Source organism: Catharus ustulatus, chromosome 9, assembly GCF_009819885.2.
Source record: "Catharus ustulatus isolate bCatUst1 chromosome 9, bCatUst1.pri.v2, whole genome shotgun sequence".
In the NCBI taxonomy this organism is placed as follows: domain Eukaryota; kingdom Metazoa; phylum Chordata; class Aves; order Passeriformes; family Turdidae; genus Catharus; species Catharus ustulatus.
The window spans coordinates 7,274,654-7,297,519 of NC_046229.1; the positions used below are offsets into that span (position 1 = coordinate 7,274,654).

Here is a 22,866-nt window from a genome sequence, read left to right on the forward strand (position 1 = left end):
TTCTGCCACAGCCCACAAGCTCCTGATGGAGTGCAGCATTTCCATCATTTTCCTACCAGCCCTGAACACCCCTCTGATTGATCCAGGACCAGAACACACATGGATGGCATCCCTTGGTTTTTATGTAACAAAGCTCAATCCAGGCTCTAGGGGACACCAGGGATAATCACATGGTGCTTTCACCTACAGCTTGGTTTGGTACTGTGGCATTTGGAAAAGCAAACTCTCCCTCCCCACTCTGCAAACAACTCACCTTGAGAGGGTACTGGAAGAGTTCAGGTACCTACAGTTTAACCTACTTTAGGAATAACAGTTTAAAAAAAACATTTAAGAGCCTCTCTGGAGTGAGGTAGGGATCTTACCTATTCCTCCAAACTGAGAACAGCAAAATGAATAAAGTTCCTGGGCAAACAGCCAGGGGTTTCCTCTGGGTTTCTCACTCTGGCACATTCATTAACCAAATGCCACGTTACAGGGAGGATGAAAAGTGTTGGGATATGCAAAAAACACTACTTCCCAGAGCAATGAGTGCCTGACATTTTATACACATATACATACACTTCTACTTGGAGAAGGTTCTCTGCTCTTGTGGGCCTTGCAGGCAGAGGAAGGAGAGGCTGCTCACACTCCCAACCCTCCACTCACAGCACATGTGAACACCTATGGCTGCTCAGGTCTAGTTTTTATTTCCTCCCGCAATCAAACATTCAGGCTGCAGGGGAGCCTGAGCCAAAGAAAGAAGCTGCCAAAAGCAACTCAGCCGTCTTTAATATCAAGGAGAAAAGGTTGCAGAGCTGAATGGACTCAAGGCTAGTAATGTCAATTATTTATCTGCTTTTGAATCTTTTTCATCTTCCCTCTGAGGTCAGCCAATGACAAATCGATCGGTTAGAGTGTGCCATCCTGCTTTCAAGCTATTATTCAGTTAGTGCTGAGGACGGGATGTTTTCCCGTGTGTGAGCTATCAAAGGAAGAAATCGCCCACCCTGACCCTCCATCACACCAGAAACTCCTTATGCTGTGCGAGCTAAAATGGGAGCAAAAACCAGCTCCCATTTTATCACTGCAAACCGCAAAGCGCTGGGTGAGGACGCTGCATTAATTCTTTATATTCACACTTAAAAATGATTTTTTTCCCCCCCTTCCTTTGCTCACGGCAGTGTTAGCACCCTGTAATGAAACAGAGCGCTGAAAAAGAAGAGAGTATGGAATCCTAGCCACCACAAAGAATTCAAATAATGAGCTGGAGAACACCAAACTGCTGTGTGACCCAGGCATTTCTCAGCATTAAAATGTTTGTCTGCTCGTACAACAGTTGAAGGTCGAACCATGGTGTTGGATTTCACTGCATAAGATCATTTCGGCATTCTGCGGTCAAATTTGCAAGGAAGATAATAAAATATCGTACAATTCATTTAATAGCTTGCTGGCCTCAGATGTTAGTTTCTATAAATACATATATAATAACCATGAAAAACATTTAATAGGACATTTCTCATCTGACATTGAGCATTAGCCTGTGTAAGGGCTTCTCTTCATAATAAACAGCCATCTCCAGAGGCTGCACCACTGTCTCCCAATACCACTGCAGCATCAGAAGGTCCCGCATTTCATATCTTCCATGGCAAAGCACATTTTTGTTCAGGTGCACAGAAAATATCTCCAACTTCAAGTAATTATCTTCTCTATTGATTTCCTACCTGCTTCCCCATATAGAAAACTTTTTGAAGAATTACTAACCTCGAGACTCTTCAGAACACAAATTGAAGCTGCCTGGCCTTTCCAAGCCAGAGCCCACAGCAAAGGCACCCAGAGGCATGAACGCATCCCATTTGTCTTATGGAACAAGCAACAGCAGCCATTTGAACACTTTGCTGCTGCTCCCTGTAAGAGAAGCCTTCAGCTCCTGTGCTAATCCTGGACTTCTCAAACAAAGACCATTTCTAGAAGCCTCCTTGTAAAATTTAACTCTGAAGAGGAACTGCATCATCCTTTCCTGGAGTGATACACCCTGCCAGCACAGCCACCCTGCCCTGGACACACCTGAGCACCAGCCAAGCAGCTCATTTTGCAGATACCGACCTTCTCAGGGATGTTCTTGCTCTGCATCTACCACTTCTCACCTGGGGAATGGGAAACCATGCAGGAGCCTCGAATCAGGGTATAGCACAGGCACTCAAGGAACACCAAGCCACCCACCTAGGGCAGCTGCAGTTCCTGGGACACCTCACCAGCCACAGGCAGCTAAGGTGCAGTCAGTGATAAGTGACTCCCTGGGCAGTTTTCAAAAAGTTTGTGTAACACGAAAAAATACTAGACTTCTTGGTGACCTTAATACAGAGACTTTGCCTTCTCCTTTTGTGACACTCTCTGAGATACAGGATTTCTTGTATCATTTGTGGGTTGAGTCACTTGGCTTTTTTCTGCCTGAAGTCCAGTTTAAAATGGGGACAACTCTTCCCTCACTTGCTGTCCCTTATGCCACTGGTACAGAGTGGAAGAGCTTTAACCCAACTGCTCAGAAGCCTCACACATAAATAAAGCACAGTCTCACTTATTTAATGCACACCAGAACTAGAAGTAAAACCTCTTTAGCACCATTGGACGGGCTATGGCAGAAAGAGACATTACCCCACAGCCACTTCCAGACACTCAACTGTGCCCTAATTTTGTGTAAAACCAGATTTCAGGCACCCTCCTGTGAGAGCTGTGTGCTTTGTCAGAACAAGCAGAGACAAAAGCCCTCTGGTCCAGAGACAGAAGATCAGGATCCAGAATACTTTCACATCTGATGCTTGCACTGCTTTGTCCTTTCTCTTCCCTAAGCCCTTGGCTGGGGGATGGTGGGGAGTGACAATGCACTTTACTGTTGAGCGATTCAATGCCATTTTACAGAGATTAATTATAATTGCAGGTACAATGGTCTATCCCATCATTTCAGGAAAGACATCCATAGATAATAACCTAGAAACACTCTTGGCTGTATCAAGAGCAAGTCTAAGAGAAATAATTGCTCTGGCTCTGTGGAATGAAAAGGACTCACTGGCAAAACTGAGGCAGTAAAGAGAAATTGCGATTAAGAGAAGATGCATGAAATTAAGAGGCAGAGTCTCTCTGGTGCCTGCAGAAAGCAGCAGAACCAAAGCTGAACCTTCAAATGCAGCACTGAAAAGTCCTCAGAGCACCAGTACCATTGCAGGCACAAAGGGTGGAGGAGGGTTTGTTAATAAGCACTACCAAGTCCAAAGGGTTACACTAACAAAGAGTACTAAAAAGCAAAACAGGAATAAACTTATTTGAGGTTTTCCAGGTCTGTAGCCTCTTTAAAGTTTCCTGTCCAAGAGTCTGTCCTGGGGAGCAGCAGCCACAACAGATGACCCCTTCTCTGACTAACTATGAGCTACCATAAAAGAGAACAACCAGTTACCTCAATTTTACAAGGAGCTATAAAATAGCTGCATCCCAAATCTGCAGTTTGTGCCTGTAATGTGAATTTTCAGGAAAGAGAAAAAGGGGGTCCAGTACAACTGCACACAAGACAGTCAAAAATGCAATTCCCTCCTTACTGCCGTCCAACATCCTCAGCCACTCCCAGCATCTTCCAACACCCCAACCTTCCATCTCTTCTTCCTCCTGTGCCCTGCCCTGATCTCTCTGTACACCCTTTCCTTAGCACCCAGCCTTGCCCAAAATCCCATTTCCTCAGTGGGAGAGGAGGTTGCAGGCAGTGCCCAGCAGGCTCGGCGGCCCTGGGGAGGCTACAGTCGGAAAACACCAGGATTTGGTCCAGCACTGCACCAAGGGCAGCCAACACCAGAGCTCTGCCACCATCACTGCCCCAACCCAGCGCCTGCTGGCACACCCCAGGTGCTGCTGAGCTGCTCCCAAGGAGTGTGGGATGGGGTGCAGGAGATGCAGAAGATGCTCCCCAGCACTCCCTGTGCAATTCCTGCTCCTCGTTTCCCGTGCCGCCTCCTCTGCCCAGCACGGCTGCAAGGCAATCTTTTTGACAAATGACTTTGTAGGACAGAGAAATCTGAGGCTGCTGTTATTTAGTTACCCTACAGTGACAGGATACTTTGTAGTTTTGTGGACAATTACAAGAATTAACATGGACAGATTTAGAGCCTGGGTTTTGTGGAAATAGCTGGCATTTTGAAAAATGCCACAGAAACCAAGATAAATAGGAAGATCTTTCAGCAGTAATGTTACTACTTTATTTTCAGAAAAAGCAGATTACTTTCTCCCACAGCCTTATTTGCTGTATTTTAAAAACTAGGACCATCCAGACCTATAGATCAAAACAGGAAAGAAAAGTAGAAACACATAATTCCATGCTATTTATTCAATTTAACTGAAAATTAGAATAACTAGAAAAAGCCTCTGAGCACAGTATTTTACCATTGGATAGATACGATGGATTTAAGAACTGGAGGTTACCAAGGGCTCAGAGAACCCAGATTCCTTCTCCCCTCTCAGGGGACATCTCCCTTTGCTCCAGCAGTGTCACAGCATGTACCTGCTCCTGAGAGGGGAGGAAGAAGCAAACCTATTTCTCAGGCTGCAGAGAAAAAAAGAGACGAGAGGGGTGCACAAGACTGCACTTTAGGGGGTCACTGGCTCTTTTTAGATTTCAAACTTCCTTTCAAAAGTGTTCTGCCCTTGTTCCAATGAAGCCAGGTCACCTGAATCCCCAAGTAAATTGTAAAGCACTTCCTTCGCATCCTTTCAGGCGCTGTCCTTTTTTCAGGGCAAAGCAGCAGTTTAAACAATCTGTACCCCATGCATCACACATCTTATTTTCCTTCTGATATTTGATGCAACTGAATTGCCAGGCAATCTTCAACAGCAGCAGTGACCTTTCATATGCTTTTATGGATGGGCAAATTTAATTTCTAAAAATAGATTCAATTTCTGGAATATATATTTATTTCAACACACACTGTCTCTTCTCTTATTCTAAACTGTTTTGCAGAATTATGTCAAGCTTTAGCTGTAAAAATAAAGTGAAGCTTTTCTCTCTCACAAGAAGATGATGCTGCTATGAAATGGCGTAAATAAAATATGCACTATGATCAGTTGAGGAGGAACAAAATGTCTATAACCTATTACCACCAAACAACACTCCCTCCAATGCTTTTCCCAAACAGATCTTCTGTAAATCGTCACCTCTCAACTTTGACTTGAAAGGGCATCATTGACTTAAATAAAATGCACATAAATATTTTAGCTGCTAGAGTGAAAAGGGATTATTTATCATAACAATGAAAGAATAAAAAGAACACTTCTTCAGTTATTTTAGTCCACACATCAGAGCCGACTGTGCCTGGCTGTTCTGCTGATCCTGCTATTAAGCCAGTTCCTCCTGTGACTGCATGGCTGTTCAGCAAGGCATCAGGAGAGAAAGAACATTAAGCTGCCACAAAAATGTTACAGAAGTGAAAAGGACAGCATTTGGGGCCACATGTATAAAATACATATATTATTTTTAAACAGGAATTAAGCCTTGTGGGGTCAAAAAAGGAGTGCAAATGCAACTCCCCAGGGCCACTCCATGTTCAGTCTAGGTGCAAGGAACAGCAGAGTCCACAACACAGATGGGACCCAGCCAGCAGGACCACAGTGACCTTGGCAAGTAGAAGCAATTTGCCACTGTAAAAGGGTTTTCACAGATTACTCATTTCAACTTTCCATCAAAACAACTTCTAAAAGGCAGCCAGAGAAATTCTACCTGCAGGACTGCAGCTACCCAATAATCATGGACAGGGTTAAAGTTCAGCCTATCTATCAATAAGATATTTACAGATGGATTCTGGGGTAAAAAACCCAGCCACATTCATGAAGAAAGCAGAAAAAAGTAATGTTCAGTACTTTTCTGGCTCAATGTTACTCTACCAAATATTTTTTAGCCTACAAAACTATATGCCACCAAATTTCTCTCTAGATGTTCTCTTGAGAGAGGTTTTTTTAACACACCAACAGCACATTTTTAGTAACTGTAAAGGGCATCTGTAGCTAAAGCAATTTGGTCTGATAATTAAATATAGTATTTCCACAAGTTTAAATACTTCTGCCTTATAAAGAATGACAGTGAGATGCTGGAAAGCAGCACTTGGGGGCAACAGGCACATGAGGAGGTTCAGCAGTGCTGAGAACTGCTCCTCATCACCTTTAAACTCTCTGGAAACCAGAGAAATCTGATTTATCCCTCAGCCTGAACACTGGGAAACCTCCATCCCCACTGCACAGTACAAGAGAAAGTAGACCTAATTTATCAGGATTTCCAGAAGTAACACATTAAAAATACAAAAAAACCAAGGGGGTAAAGGTGAGGTAATTGCACGCGATTCTGCAATGAAAAATTGGGTTGGAAACTGCTGATTAGATGTCCCTGTGGCCAAAACTTTGGTTGTTGGGATAGAATGCTCCCTTGGGCTGGTTTTAGGCAACTGAATAAATCCAATTTTATTTAAAAAAAACCCCAAACCCTATGCTTCCTCCCAGTCATAGAAGAATTTACGCAGCTCCTGCGCATGTAGATTAGATCAATCTCTTTGATTATTATTAAATTTTAACAGCTTCCAGGAGCCCCCAAAATTTCCTTTATTCTATGCCAGTCTGTGAGCTATTGATGAACACGAAAACCCCAAAACAAACAAATCACTGAATTTCTAAAATCTATACTGAATTAAAAAAAAACATACCATGAATAAGATTTCACAGGAAGTTCCCAGATAACACAAGTCTTACTATAGGTGATAAAGAAAGGCATAATGGTTTTATTTTGCATGTGAGACATGTATAATAATAATTGGTGTGGGTGCAGTTTCTGGAGGCTTTTTACAGCATTAATTTCCTGTAACCTTGAAATATTATGAATGCAGTAGCATTGCTCTGGTTCACAAAAAAGAAAAAGAGAGGCAAAGCAACAGAGGTACTTAGGGACAAGAAAAGCAGTTCTTTCCTAAGGCTGAATAATGTTCAAAATATACATGTGCTGCATGAAAAACTGATCTAGATTTTTTCAAGTTCTACTGACTTTTTAATAGGTATTTTCAAATTTTTTCCCCCGATAATGTACCTTTAAAAGCAATTTGGAGAGCAACTTTTCACTGTGAGTGGAAACTGCTGAGTCCAAGCCTGCATTTCCACCTGCAGCAGTTGATAAGATGGTAGATTTTGCTGCCTTGCCTTACATATTCCTGTAAGTGCTTCTATTAACTCTACAAAACCCTGCTGTGAGCATTTTGCTGTATGGCCCACATGCCTATCTGTGGGATGGAATCTGGATGGTCTGAGGGAGGTTTGGAAGCAGCCTTGTCTATGAAATCCCTGCAGCCGCTCCACCACTTTCATAACCCTCAGCTCAGCACTTCTGCTCTCCACTCAAACAGATCAGGGGAAAAACTTGCTTGAAACAATCCTTAAAATAACACCAAAATCCAAGAAATATTTTTGCTTCAGGGAATACCACTTTGTCCAAACCACAATCTTTAGCCAGAATGCCAAAACCTACAGTATTGACCAATTGACACTGTATCTTTTTTGCAAGATACACCACTGACATTACTTTTACCAATATTCAGCACAGTAAAGATTCTACTTTTATATGAATATTTTCAGCTTTGAAATACAAATTAACTGCAGAAGAAAATTAAGAAAATGGTGCAAATCAAAAGCCAGCATTAAAAAAAACGATCAAAGCAGTTTCAGATAATTTGAATCTGATCTGCTGTTTGTTCCCTTTCAATTTTTTGATTCACATCCCTTAAGCTGTATTGTTTGTCAGAATTTGGGATGTGGAAATCTTCTGTAAGCTGTTTCAGAACAGCTTTATCAGCCATGCAGCAAAAACTGACAGTGTAGAAGCTTGCTTTTCTTGTGAGACCACTAAAGAAGGTCATTGAATAACTAATGGTCTATTACAAACAATGAAATAAGAGACTACAGTGGGAAGCCTTCAGCTTTTAAAATAATAAATCAAATTAAGGATGTGGAAATGCAGAAAAAAAATTTTTTGGAGAACAACATTATAAACTGTGAGAAACATGCTTTCAACATCTAATAATGACAGGAGTGTCACTAAAAGAACTCTGTGACAAAGTATTTCCCATTAAAACATAAGGAAACATGTAACTTGTGAGTACACCATCACGTACTTCACCTGTTTATGGATAATGGTATCTCTGGCTGTTTTATTCTACATTTAAGCCTCACTGTCATGCCTTAAAGAGCTTCCTGTTACTTTCCCCTCTCTTTAACAATAGCAGCAATTTCAGAGAAGAGAGATTTCATCTTCTGCATGTCCGCTCATTGCTCCAAGGAGGAGCTCGTTAACCCCCTTACAATGGAGAATAAAACAGTGATGAAATTGCCAGAAACAATTCCAACTACTTTCTCCCCTTCTTGAATTGAGCAAATGGCATTTTATATTGTCTTACCTTTATGGTTTTGGTCTGGAGTCTGAGTCCATTTAAAGTGTTAATGGCTTTCTCTGCATCCTTTGGATCAATGTAGTTAACGAATCCATACCCTAAACTCTGCCCTGTTGAGACACAAGAAATAAAGAAAAAAGGACTCAGTATTTTTCAGCACAGGAACAACTTCCAAGAGTGGAAGCACAATTTTCTTACACTGCTCATTTCATCCCTTATTTCCCTTATGGTCTCTAAGCTGTTTTTCACCATTTCTTTATCTCAGTACAGGGGGAGCCATCATAACTTTAAATTGCTGCTCTCAAGATCCTTCTGTAAGAACGAGCAGCAGCAACCCCTCACCCTGCCTTCCCCAGGAATTTATAGAAAAGCATGTATGAGGCTTGACAGCAACAGAATTGTGTAATAGTTTTGTGCTGAGCTCCTAATAAATATAACTGGCTGACCTGCCAGTAATGAGGCCACCTCTTAAAATTAAATAAACACACACGTACAATTTTGCTGCTGTTTATAAACAAGCCTTGAAGTATTTAAACCCCATTTTTACCCTAACCTTGAAGGAGCTGAGGAACAGAAAAACCACCTTTACATCTCGTTTCACTGCTCAGTGAGCAGCCAGTAAATAGGAGAAGGGACAGCCCAAATTGCAGCAGGGCGAGGGACCGCGTTAAAGCTCCCCTCGGAGTATTTGAGATGACAGCAAACCCAAACAGTGCAACAACTGCTGCTGTGCATGGGATGGCAGGAGCCCACTTCAGCAGCCAAAAGCGTTTCAACAGCTTCTGTTTGCCCAGCGAGACCCGTGCGTGTGTCTGCAGCAGAAACAGAGCTGGGTAATAACCGGGATCAGTGACACAGGGCTGGAGAGGATCATGGACACACGCAGGGCTGGGAGAACCCACCCCACAAGGAGCTTTTCCCAATCCCCAAGCAGCAGTTTTGTAGCACCAATTCTATTAATGCAATGTGACAGACAGCCACTTCCAGATCCCTTCCTTCGAGCATCCTACTGAACTTATTTTGCATGTTTGGAAAACACAGCCTTTTTTTTTTTTAAGGCACACGTACTTAGAAATACACACTGATAATCACATTTCAAGAATCAGTCAACCCAAGCAGGCAGGTGAACCCTCCTGTATCCCAAACACTCCCTCTCATACACCCTTTCTGTATATCAGGAGCACAGCAAGCCAAAAATGCACCTGTCTCTCAGCGCTGATGTGCAAGGGATCAAAATGCTCCTGCTCACAGGTAGAGAAAGGAAACATGTGAAAATCCCTCCCGAGGAGGGGAGCAGCATTTGGGGAGATTTCTAGCCACAGGAACAGCAAGCAGAACCCAGCTCCTGCTCACCAGGAGGAAGGGGAGGTTGGGAAGGCAGCTGCACACCAAGTGCCTTGATGTCCCCTGGAGGCACAGATCCTGCCTCCCAGCACAAAGCTTTGTTTCTTTGTCTCCTGGACTACAAAAAAGCATCTGTGTGTTTCTCAAAGTCAGACGCCACCAAAAATACAGCGTTTGCTGTAACACAAATACAGGCAGTGCTTCTGTCTTACGAAATCAGATCAAAGCCCTAAAAGCTGCTAACTATGCAATGGAAGACTTTAAAAATCCATGGAAACACTGCAGTTCATGCCTGAAATGCCCACATGCAGGCGTAAGGAGAAGAAATGGCTGTTTTAACATACAATACAGCCAGGGAGCAATTCCATCCCAGCAATTTAACTTCAGAAAAAAGTATAAAAACATACTCAGTCTTCCTGGAGAGCTGAACTAATCTCAACAAAAAATATTCTTACTCGAGTTACATGACATTAACCAAGAATGACCTGAAGTCTGGCTGAGGACAAAGCTTGGAGCAGAAATACTGTAAAGATACTTTCCCTGCCATGCCTTCCTCTGCTTGCCTACCTGAGATATTTTATACAGACCCAATCCCTGTGCCTCTGAACATATAAAATCTCTGATATACTTAATCCTGAACAATCCTAGGGAGAAGTAAGCCATTGTCTAGGAAAAAAAACATCTTTCTATGGGATTTTTATGAGATTGGGATTTATGTCCAATGTCTGATCCTGGGCTTCCATGTCCAGTCACTGCTATTCTCAAGGCAGATGGACTGACCAACATCTACAATGTATACACTGTTTTTCAACAATCTCCCATAGAAACATTCTCACTTGTGTAAGTACTTGTACAAGAGAGACCATGGACAGCAAAGCCACTGACAGCACTAGCAGTAGGAAAGGGAAATAAATGGCAACACAAGAAAAGAATGAGATCACAAGTACACAATCTTTTCTTGACTTCCCAGTAACATTCAAATTATTTAGATACCATCATCTCTCACTCTCTCCAAGTGACAATGGATAAATATATTTTCTCCAAGGTGAAGGATAACAAATACCAAAATGAATAAAGTTGGTCTTGTCTGCATGCAGGACTGCAGAACCCGGCTTAATGAAAACTATTACACTGTCACACCATTTTTCTTTCAAATAACAGGCCTGCAGAAACACGATTTCTTCTTGTTACTGTATATACTCTTGAACATCGAGAAATATATGAAATTTGTAACAGCATTGCAGGCCTGTTACTCAGAAGCATTTGGTTATGAATTCATATCCCACTGATTGCTATATTGGCTGTACTGTACTCTCAAAAAATGGTGAATGCTCAGAATTTTGAGCACTGAATTTCTGTTAATTCAATGAATGCTCCCTTTTATCTTAAAAACTCTTAAACTCCACACCCTTCACAGCCCATTGAAATCTTGGTGCAGTTATTTCCATCAGCAAATTCCTTCTGCTGCTTCCTGGCATAGACTTCACTGTACCAGTGAAGCTGAAGAAAACCTTCCCATTTAAGAGCCTTCCAATTCAGGGATGTATTTTGTTTGGTTACTTTGCATTATCAACCATCTCTCCTAAATAGCATTATGGGTTTGAAGATGGACACAAACATCCCAGTCTCAAAAAATTGAAAAGAAAAACTCTGGCAGTTTTTTTTCCTGTGAAAAGCGTTATGATGACTGTGGCAAACATCGTGGTTTTACTATGCTAAACATTTACAGTTAAACAAAAAAAAAATTTATACATGCCACTAAAACCATGAGTTTCAAATTCCTCTCAAGAGCAATGTCAGGCAAACAGACTCTAGAGATGAAAGAACTAAAAACAGTTACAGGTAAAGAAAGGAAAGGATTTGTTCCAGAATACAGTAAGCAGTATGAACTTTCCTATTTTCTTCATCATGTGCTCTTACTGCATGCAGTCCAAAAGGGTAACACTTCTTTGGACACAATCTGGCAGCACAAAGCAAGCAGCTGGACCTCTCAGTGGGATCCCACACAGACACTGTAGTTCATTCCCATGCTACACTTCCCAGGAACAGCACCGTAAATAGTAAATATTTTCTGTGATTTGGAATCCAATAGTTCATCACATGCTGTGATTCAGTAGGTCAGGCAAGAGATATTTCTAGATGATCCCAAAACAACACCTTGTTATCTTGCTATTCCCTGCTCTTTCCGAATGCTTTCTCTAGCAGCAGAAAATGTAGAGTGGACCTCCCAGAAACTGGTAAGGAACAGGTCTAAAAATGAGCAGTAACAGGGTTAGAAGTTATCAAGGACTTGACAGTCTTATTAAAAAAACAAACCCAAAAAACAACAGGCAAAACCAAGCCCAAGCTGGTCACGTACATGTTCTGCATTTGAGAAAGTTCCATTTCAGAGCTGGAAATTATGCTCAAAACAAGCCATAAGAAAGAAGATATTAAAAAGAAAATCTATTTACTCTGTATCCTTTACTCATACATCCATAAACCTGCAGCTGTGAAAGAGGCAGTGTTAAAGACCTGTACCTTCCATTATTTCCTCTGTAAGTCAGGCTGCTTTGGCCAATTCCGTATTTGTATTAAGAGGTAAAGGGAAAACAAATAAAAAAAAAACCCTGTAAGATAGAACAGAAATGTCATAGAAAACAGACCCAAGAAAAAGGCATAAACCCCCTCTGGCTAGTAAAGATTGGAATAACAAAATAATTTTCTTTTTAGGTTACAGAAAAAAGATCCCTTAACACTCATCCTGACTCACCAGGAGATACTAATAGTAACAGTATGGAGACAACAGGCATTATGTACACCTGAAGTATGTGAGGATATAGCTAGCAATCCAGGTGAGTGCTAAACAGGAGCTCCTAAAATTATGTATGTTTAAATGAAATGATCTGCATTACTTGCAGAGAACAAACTCCAAAAAAAAAAAAAAAAAAAGGGCTAATGGCTCTCTTTTGTGACCAACAAATTCCAAGAGCATGGAGGAAAAACGTTTGCACTGAAATTCAGAGAGGGAGGACTGGATGGCCCAAGTACTTACAGGTCCAGCAGTCTAATGCCAAGCAAGGCAAAATTACACAATATTCAATACTGGATTTATTATTAAAGAATTAGTGAAGGTTAATAAAATCAATGTCAATCAAATTAAGTCTATGGAAAATAGATTCTGTCAAACTGAACTGACAACCTTCTTGATGAGATTACAAGTTTGACCTATAAATTTTAAGAATGCCATTAAATCAACATTGATATACTTGGTCTTCTCTAAAGGACTTGATTTGGTACTGCTTATTAATTGACTAACACAAAATTAACATGGCACACATTAAATGGATTAAAAAAGTCAATAGATCTCTTACTGGGAATTGTGAATAGGAAATCACAAGAAAGATTCTTTCCTACAGCTTTATCTCAGGAAACAGATCTTGGCCCTAAATTGTTTATTTCCACCAGTAAGTGGAAAAAACCAAACTCCTTGCTTGAGAAAATTGACTGCAGAAAGACAGGAGGAGGAGAGGATAAGTACAAAGAGGACAGAGGGAAGGTACAAAGCAATTTAAGCTCCTCAGTAAACCACAAATACACACATTTACACAGCACAAAGATTACATCCTGAAAAACCAAGCCAACTGTTAACATGCTTTAGGAATGCTGAAATGGAAGACTGTCACAGGCTACATCAAGCCTGCAACATTGATACAAGAGTTAAAACTATTCTTGCCATAAAAGTCACACAATCAGAAGGGGAAAAAAGAATTGCTGCTTCTGATCTGCCTGTGCTTTGCTGAGGAAGAGCCCAGTCCTGGTGCATGTGCTCCAAGCAAGGCACTGATGCCTTGGTGACAGGACCATGAGAATTGACTACAGCACAGAACTCCTCCAGTTGAGATAAGGAGGTCAGTCTGCCTACCTGATCAAAAAAGTTGTGATTGAAAGTTGAATGAAGCTGAACCTGAACACTACATTAGTATTCCCCTGAGGTAATTTTTTGGGTTTTTTTACATGAATGTCTGCCTATGGGGTCATGTATCCCAAGTCCCATTGCTTGGCAAGTGAAACCAGACTAGAAGCAATACAGCAAATGCTGTTTTCCTGTGGAAGTCATTTGCTCTGTGTTTTTGACCAAAGGTAACATGAATTTAAGTACCTACCAACCCTTCTGTCAGTTCTACCACTGGAAATTCTGAAGGCTTGTTTTTTTTTTTTTTTCCTGAAAGCTATGCTCCAGCTCAAGCAGAAATTAATCCAGGGAACGTTTTGGCAAGATGTGTTAAGTGCTCTATAATCTCTTCTACTCTGAAGCTCTACAAATACAAATGTTCTTGCTGGTTCTACGAAGAACAATCATTGCCACAAGCAAAGCAGAAGCAAACTACTTTCTCAGAAATTCTGAAGCCTTCCTATTGCAGGAAACTATTCTAGTAGGAACTCAGATGAGTACAACTTTGAATTGCCCACCTGTGACCAGGTAAGTTAAAAAATGGTTAAAAACAACCTTTTTATTTGAAAATAAATTATTGGGGAATGCAACACCACAATAAAGGACTATGGTCCCCACTATAAGCAGTCACAGAATGGGAAGGCAGCAATGCAAACTGCCTTAAATTGTGGTTTTGTTGTCCTGTGCCCAAATGTAAAACCTAATTAAAGCTGCCCTCCTGACAGCCGCAGCGCGAGCGCCGCCGCCTCCCTGCCACGCTCGCTCCCTCCGCAAGTAGGGCACGTCTGACAGCTCATCTCGCATCAGCCAGGCAGAGCCGTCAGACAGCAACAGCCTTCACTCACTGCCTTTGGGACCAACGGATAAATAATGCTCACCACGGATCTCCACATCTCCCCAGAGCTGTTTTTGCCTCTTCAAACCTCGGTGAAATTTAGGGATGAAACTGGTCACGGGGTGAGCTGCTCTCCATCGCAGCAAAAGCTCAGCGCAACTTGCTGTCCCCACCTGTGGCTCCTCTAAGCAAATCTGCACATACTCTTCCACTTTTCCCAGTGTCTTCCAAAATTGAGATGTTTGTAATAAACAGCACCTATGGATGGTTGGCAGGGAGATGGCTTTCTGTCTTTTAAGCAAGAGCAACCAAAGAATTCTGACATTCAAGGCAATCCCTGCTCCAGCTGGCAGGTCCATTTCAGAACACCACCCTGTGAGCCTTCAAACCAATTCAGAAGTGTTTGAAACACATTCCTGGGATGAAAAGGAATGACTCAAACTCATATGAAAAGCCATATGAAGTAGAGGCTTTTTGAGAAGGTTACATAAATACCCTTGAGATGATATATTCATGATGTACAAAGAGGGTCAAGTGAAACAACTTCCTTTTTTTTTTCTTGTTTGTTTCCACAACAGTTACCAACAAATAGAGCTGTTCACCTAAAAAAGGAGGTAGACTATAGAGAGAAAATTCAGATCAAGGGAAAATGAGATCTGATCATGAGACCAGTTCAAAACCTGCTCCTTGTCTGACACTTTTTATACCAGTAATGTCAGTCTCATTCATCTTCCACCTCTTTACCAAGGAGAATCACCTGCTGTCACCCCAGCAACACACACTACAGTCTCAGGAGAAGCAAACCAGGAGGGAAGCATCCTCTGCACACAGTGCTCCTAGGACCAAACAATTAAGCTAAGGCTGTCACTGTCACAATTCACTGCAACCCATCTATGAAGGGTAACTTGTTCTGTGCTTAGTGCAGCTCTATCACAGCACCCATTTAGTCCACAGCTTATTTACAATACAGACTCCTTATGTTTGTACAAGCTAGGATTTAATACATGTTGTCCATGAAAGCACTGTTCCCCTATTAACTCTCACTTTTGCAAGAATTTATGGAAAAATTAACAATCTTTCTCAAGCAAAAACCAGACATACATGAATGATAAATCACTTCTTTTACCTTTTGCAAGAAGGTGCCTGGGTACAAGCTCTGTTTTGGAACCTTCCATCAAATTACTTGTCCTGGGGTGACATTATTATACTTTTTAGAAGATCCCACTTCTACATTAGGAAAGGTCTGCTGTTTTTAAATGCAATCCAACCTAGAGCCCCAGATATGGTGTGATGCTACAGTGCACCTACAATTAAGAAGCATGACTTGTCCTTGGTTAAAAACAGCCATCAGCATTACCTGGGTTCAGTAGATCCTTCTTAAAATACTACTGGAGAGGAAAGCCAGGTTGCAGACCAACAGTGAAATGCACTTTTAACAGATCCCCTCCTAAGAAACACGCCTACAGTTTCACAAAAAAAGTAAAGGTAACCCCAAACCTCTGGGAAAAATCCTCCATGTTCCACAGCCAGAGCACCTGCAAGGGCTACACAATGACACAAAGATCCTCAGATGGGACAAAATCCCTCAAGCAAACTCTCCTCTCAAGACATCAGACCCTTATACCCAAACAGCAATGGCCCTCCCCATCAGGAATGTGCAGAGAGAAAATTCCTATCACTGCTCTAATGACAGACAGACTCAGATAAAAGCTCATTCATGTAGGAGCGAGGGCTTTTTTTGGGGAGCTCGAGGGGAGACACGAGTTGCACAGTGAGGTCCCATGGGAGCCCTATGCACACAGGATTTAATAGACTCCAGCCCAACTGGAAGGGGCTTCTTCTCACCAGGCCTTCCCCAACAGAGACATGCTACATGATTAAAAAATCCCCCAAAGGAAGCCCTTGCAAACAGTGTGCTACATCCCACGTAAAACTCTCCCTCGGGGAGAGGATAAGAGGGAAAATGAACCAGACATACAGACACCACTCACTCAATTTTAATATCTGAATGGGAAGTGCCAGATACCATGACAACAAGCCTAGAAAAATAAAAGGGGAATAAAAAGAAGCGTTGCCCAAAATGTGAAACAAATGCTATAAATGTAGCTAAAGCAAATTATTAGTGCTGGTGAGGTAACTGCAAGCCCTGGACTTTCACATGTCACTGGAAGGGAACCACATGGACCTGGACACAGTGACCTCAAAATCAAAGCAAGACACCCCAAACACACCTGCAAGCTCCCCCAGCAGAAAGAAGCATCATTCATTCAGCATCTTGAGTTAAAGCTTGATTTTACCAGGCAGTACCAGAGCAGATTACACAAGTTTTGTCCTCTTCTGTAGTTCGGACAAATCTCCTAATGCAAGATGGTGCAATTTAATGCCTTGATTTTCAGAGATGCTGAAGCAGTAGCAGTTCTTTATAAATTAAATACCAATTGGTAGTAACTGTCATTTCTCAAAATTAGATAGAGTAGTTATTTTCACTTTAGAATGGCCCCATATATCCAGTTCAGAACACAGAACAAGATGGACTACACTTTGACAGCCTGCTGCTACCCAGCACAGTGAGATCATTCCAAAAATCCTACCTCCACAGAAACCTCAAATGGGCTTCCAAAACCATGCAACTACTCCATTTTATGGTTGACCACACCAGCAAGGCAAGACATACCTGCTCTTGAAAGTCATGCCTTACAGTCTCCTAAAGGTTTCTACCATTTCAGATGTTCTGCACCTCACCTGAAACAAGGCTTTGCTCCTACCTGCAGACTACAGAGTTCAACCAAGTCACTGCTCTGCTTGAGGACAGACTAATCTGCATGCAAAGCTTAAGAAGCAGTTTGAGACAGATGCTGCTGACTTAGCTGGAGTCCTCTGTGGTTCCCATTACCATAGCATGGAAGCATTTTACCTCTGAAACATACCCTTCCTCACAAACATCACTGAGGAAAACACTATTATGGAGAAGAAAAACTGAAAGGCATCACGATTTCCAAGGGTGAACTTGGACAGAGTAACACAGCCACTAAAACAGAGCTAAAATTGCAGCTCCCCCACCCCAAGACTAGAATCTTATCACTGGCCCATTGAGAGTTGTGTTGGGCTGGAGATATCTTGTAAACAACACACACATTTTCATGCTCTGTAGAATATATTATCCTCCTTTTTCTTTTTTGTTTGCTTGCTTTTATCAAGTTTCTTTAAATGCAAAACTGGATTTTCAGCATGGGTGTGTTCATACTACTGCAAGCAACTGATTAAGTAGGTTTTGAAAAGCTACTGCTCCTGACATACACAAGACAAGTGAGTTCCATTTCTGAACAAATATTTGGATTTTGCTCCCCTCAGTTGACGTCTCCTGCTTCCCTTCTTTTCATCTTCTCCTCCCCCTTCCTTCAAGGAGCACACAGCCTCTGAATTAGCAGCTGTTCTGAGAAGAGCAAGGCTGCACTCCTCCCCGCTTTGTCCCAGAACAGAACAGGGACTGTACTATAAAAATCCAGTGTTCTGGGGACAGGCATGAATGGACAAGAAACAGCCATGACTTGTCTATCCTGAACAGTAAATTCAATGCTGAAGAGACGACTTAAACACAAGAATGTAGACATTAGGAAAGAACAGGCTAAGTGAAAACAAGATGCAGTGAGAAAAAGTGAAAATAAATAGAACCAGAAAAAAAAACCCAAACAAACCCTGAAAGATGTAACAGATAAAAATGGTTATCAGCAGTGTAGAGAAAGAACCTGAAAAAGGAATTAAAGAAGTCACTGCATTATATTAATCACACAATATGCTGTGGGAAGCAGTTCTCATCCCAAACAGGGAATGTCACACTGGGGAGAAAGGACACAGCATCACTGAACAAGCAGTACAGAAAGAATGGTAAAGACCACACAACTCCAACAAGGAATGTATGTACCAGAGAAAAGGAAGGCAAAAGACTGAAGGCAAACTTCTGCACTCACCAAGTTAAAAACAAGACCTAAGGCTCAAGAGTAACTTAAGATACAAGCTTAGAAATGTCCTGGGCTAAAACACTAAAATATGCTATCATTTGATGAAGTTTGACCAAAGGGAAATACAAAAGTCTATAGATATTTCAAATATGTAAAGACTATGACTGGAGATGAAATACTAGTAAAGTGCAACTTTTGATACTGTTAGTCAAAAAAAGATGAAATTACAAGAGGGTAGAAAGAATCTGTCTGGAACCAAACAAAAAAGGCATCCAAGAGCATGAGCCAGCAGGTCACAGAAGAGGCACACGCTGCATTAAGAGCAGATTTATCTTCCCTCCTGCATATCATCCCAAATGCTGGCACTTCTGAAATTCAGATGAAAGTAGAATGCAACTAAAAATTTAATCCTGAACAGTGGACCAGAAGCTTAAGGCAAACCAAAAGAAACAGTGATTATTCATTGGTCAGGCTTCAAGCAAAGGCACAGTAAGTTCAGATCACAGTGAGCCCATACCATATCAGAAACATAGTTTTGGTACAAATGTACCAAAATCGTATGAAAAAGGGCAATTCCAGAGACCCAGAGTCAAAGCTTATGAGAAGCTCCACTAGAAAATGATGGCAGTGAGTGGTAGAAGAAAGGCAGAAGGACAGAACCAGAACAGAGCCTGCACACAGACCAAGGTTCCCATTTTCATGAAGTGTTAGAGAACTGCTGAGCGAAAAGAGTCCTGGCAAAACAAAAATCTGGTTCACAGGTGAGAGATTTTATTAAAAGGTCAAGAACACACTCTGTCAATAAGAAGGAAGCAAGCAGAGAACATGGGAAAGACACAGCTAAGATCTGAAAAAGCCAGTGCATCATCAAACTTGGAATTATTTAATGTAGAAATGGTGGCAGTAAAGCTTCCAATCTAAAGGAAATGGCAGAGGAACACAAAACCAGAGAAAAACAAGAGTATGTTTTGCAAAACAAGAATATTAAGTAGGACATAATATTATACTACAGCATCAATATCTGAAACCTGTTAGACTGCAAATTCAACAAGCCTTGGTAATTTTGTCATTAAATGATTTAATTCAGCAACATTTAAGGTTTTGTACCTCAGCCTCTGTCAAACAGCAAAAAGCAAAAGCCACCACAATACTAACAAATTTCACAGTAATTCAGAACAATGACTCTCAATACCTGTTCTGTCTCATCAACAGCCTACTAATTAAACTCTGAGCTCCACTAACCACTTTTTCCAATGCACAGAGGAAAGTAATTTATTACAGACCGGAATACAAAATTTAATATTAACAACACAACTCGTGACTGCAGCATTTTTAATCTGATCAGCAGAAACATAAATAAAAGCTGCAACCTGACAGCTAAGAAGGTTAATCTGTAATAGTTAGATTCACATAGATTACTTTACACAGCATCTGGAAAGATGCTGAGAACGGTAAAGCTACTTTATCATATTCCAAAACATGCTATCTATAAAAATTTTGCCATGCACTGATATATAGACTGCAGGGAGCCTCACCACAAATTTGTTTCAGCTTGAAGACAAATTCCAAGAATCTAATAGCAAGAACAGGAATTTAAGTACAGTTTCAAATGCTTAAATATTCCTTTTAGGTACCTGCAGGTAACAAAAGTAATGAAAACGAACTTCAAGGAGAAAATATTATGACTTTGTGTGCACATACTACTTAGTTCTATCACTTAATCTTGGTATTTTTTGGAGAAGAATATTAGCATGAATATGCTCCTCAGTAAGTTTTCTCCAGCATAAAAATTCTGTTCTTTTCAAGGTGGCAGATTTCATCTGTACCAGCTAACACCTTCCCTTATGACATTAGCTACATGAATGGCACTGGATGTACCATTGACTGATGCCATTGTTGGCTGACCACCACTAAAAACAGCACAATTTCTGTGATACACAATTCTTATAAAAGGCTTTCCACAATATTAAACAGGTAGGTGGTAAATCAACTTGTTCTTTTTGTTTCCAGTTTGGCAAAATACCTAACCTGGAGCAAGTGAGTACCACAATACTACCAACAACCAAGATGAAGGTACCAGAACAGCTATTCCAATGCAGCAGAAAGCATAAGGGAAAAATATGTTACCAGTCAAGCTCCCAAGCTGTTCGTGTTTGGGGCCGGGTTTTTTGATTTTTCCTTTTTTTTCCTTAAGACAAAGTGGCATCCAGATCAGAAAAATGTTTAAAGAAACAGAGAACTGGGCAGAGATATACACTGGCAAATAGAAATGACACAGATACAGCAAGTAGGAGAACAGAGGAGTCTAAAAAAGGAACTGCTAGAGAATACTTCTTGTTACATGTCCTATCTTCTCATGCCCTACCTACCGCCCTCACAGCCAGGAAAGTCAATACACCCCCTCCATCCAGCCAACAGCTTCCCAGGGAAGGAGGAGGCAGCCTCATTTTTTGGGTCCTGGAATTCTGCAGCAAGAGGAAGGAAGCCTGTTGATACCCAACTTAGGGTGTTTCCAAATGTGTGTGAGCACAATAATCTGAATAGGGCAGCAGGGAGATTAGAGCTTGCACTGCAGGAACAGCAGCCCCTCTAGTACAGCACAATTAATCACACTGGCAGTGCTGCCATTTGTTTGCTTGCAGGTGAGTATGACGCAGCTTTTTGTCCATCTGCTTTTGCTACACCCCTTGAAAACCATCTAACTGGAAAAAAAAGGCAGTTCAGGCTCTTGTGAATAAAAGTAGTAAGTGTTCAGTCTTTTTCCCCCTCAAGCTGATGTATTCCACTGATTAAGCAGATGCTCAGAGAGTCATAAGAACAGCAGTACTGTGTCAAAGCAGAGGTTTGCCTGGTGCAATAAGCCTCTCCAGCAGCACCTGCAAGTCAGTAACTTGCACTGAAATTCCTAGCAGAGACAAGCAACATCTGCAAAGTCAATGATGGATCCTGTTCGGGAACAACAGAAGAGAACAGCAGCTACATCCAACAACGTGCAGCAGTGAGTCAGCACGGCTAGTGAGCAAAACCAAAGAGATGGACTGGCCAGGATGCTTTCTTTCCCTCTTTTCTTCATAGTACCAGAATTTCACAGGAGTGAGAGTGGAGAGTGACCACAAGATTGCAGCATCACAGAAATGGCAAAAATGGTACCTGAGTACAACCTGTCTCAATAGATGTGGAGAGATGCAGAAGAGTCCAAACAAAACTCGGGCTATATTACAAATGGTTTGAAAAGTCAGAGGCTGCAGTACCCTATCAGTGACTGGTCCAGGAATGAAGTCCAGGACATGAAGAGAATGCTGATGAAATCCAGAGATTTGCTGGCAAAGACTGTGCATCAGAGCAACTTCCAATAGCCCAGATTCCCGAGATGGTTATCTGTGCTGACTCTAGGCACAGGACTGCCAGTGAGCTGCACATAAAGGCTGCTGGGCTCCCAGTTCAGGCAGCAAGAGAAACTGTGCTTTAAGCAAGAGAAAAGAGGTGGTAAGCAGCGTTAAGGGTGTAGAAAACATTCTCTCCATAAATCCTTGCATGTAACAGCAAAATTAGAAGTTAAGAAATTTTAACTATAAGTCAATTTAAAATTATGACCTAAATTTCCAAGCAGTGAGATTGAACCCTTGAAGTTTTCTGGAAGCAAAGAAGAACAAAAAGAGAATTTAAGGCCAGGCAAGAACTCCATGCTGTAAATATCCCAAAAGGAATTTTGACCTCTACAAATTGCATCTCACTTGACACATAGAAAAAGAGGTTGGCTTCATCACGTAAACGAGTCTTTCCTCAAGCCACAGTCAGAGTAACTCCAAAAGCAAAAAGTGAAGGATGGACTGTGAGGGGATGGAACCTGAATGATGACCTTGATCAGTTTAGGGACTGCGCATAAACTGAGGTAGCAGAAAACAGAGCAGAAGCAGGAATGCTGAGGACTTTCATACTCCTAGTAGCAGTGGATCCCAAAACCAGTCTGAAGGGCTCACATTGACCATTCCCAGAAGCCAAGGTGAAGATCACCTTGGCAGAACTCTTTTGGCTGTAGAGAAAACAAACCGCTTGCTAGGGACAAGTCAAATGATGATGGATCAGCTCTGCAAGACAGAAGGGGCAAGGACTCCCTGGCTCACTGATTCAGAGAATCAGCTACCACAGGCAGGTCACGAGTTTACTGAGCACCATCTGAAAGTCAAGAGCAAACTCCAAATGCAGTGTTGGTGAAAATTAGCCTTGTGAAATAGGAGAGCAGGAGGCAGATCACTTTCCAAAGCACTTACAGGTCACTTCTGTTTCTGCACAAGTTGTGCGGCAAGAGCACAGGGGAAACAGGCAGAGGTGACAGCCACAGTACAGCTGTGCTCTCAT

At 41.6% G+C, this 22,866-nt stretch overlaps 1 protein-coding gene across 6 annotated transcripts in view; it reads right to left on the minus strand.

Moving 5' to 3' along the window:
* The window catches only part of ELAVL4 (ELAV like RNA binding protein 4), a 64,750-nt gene that overhangs the window by 11,245 nt on the left and 30,639 nt on the right, over positions 1-22,866 (minus strand). For all 6 annotated transcript variants that reach the window (XM_033066914.1, XM_033066917.1, XM_033066913.2 and 3 more), the window contains exon 3: positions 8,442-8,545. In XM_033066914.1, the coding sequence (XP_032922805.1) occupies positions 8,442-8,545 (104 nt within the window). The remainder of the gene's footprint in view (positions 1-8,441; positions 8,546-22,866) is intronic.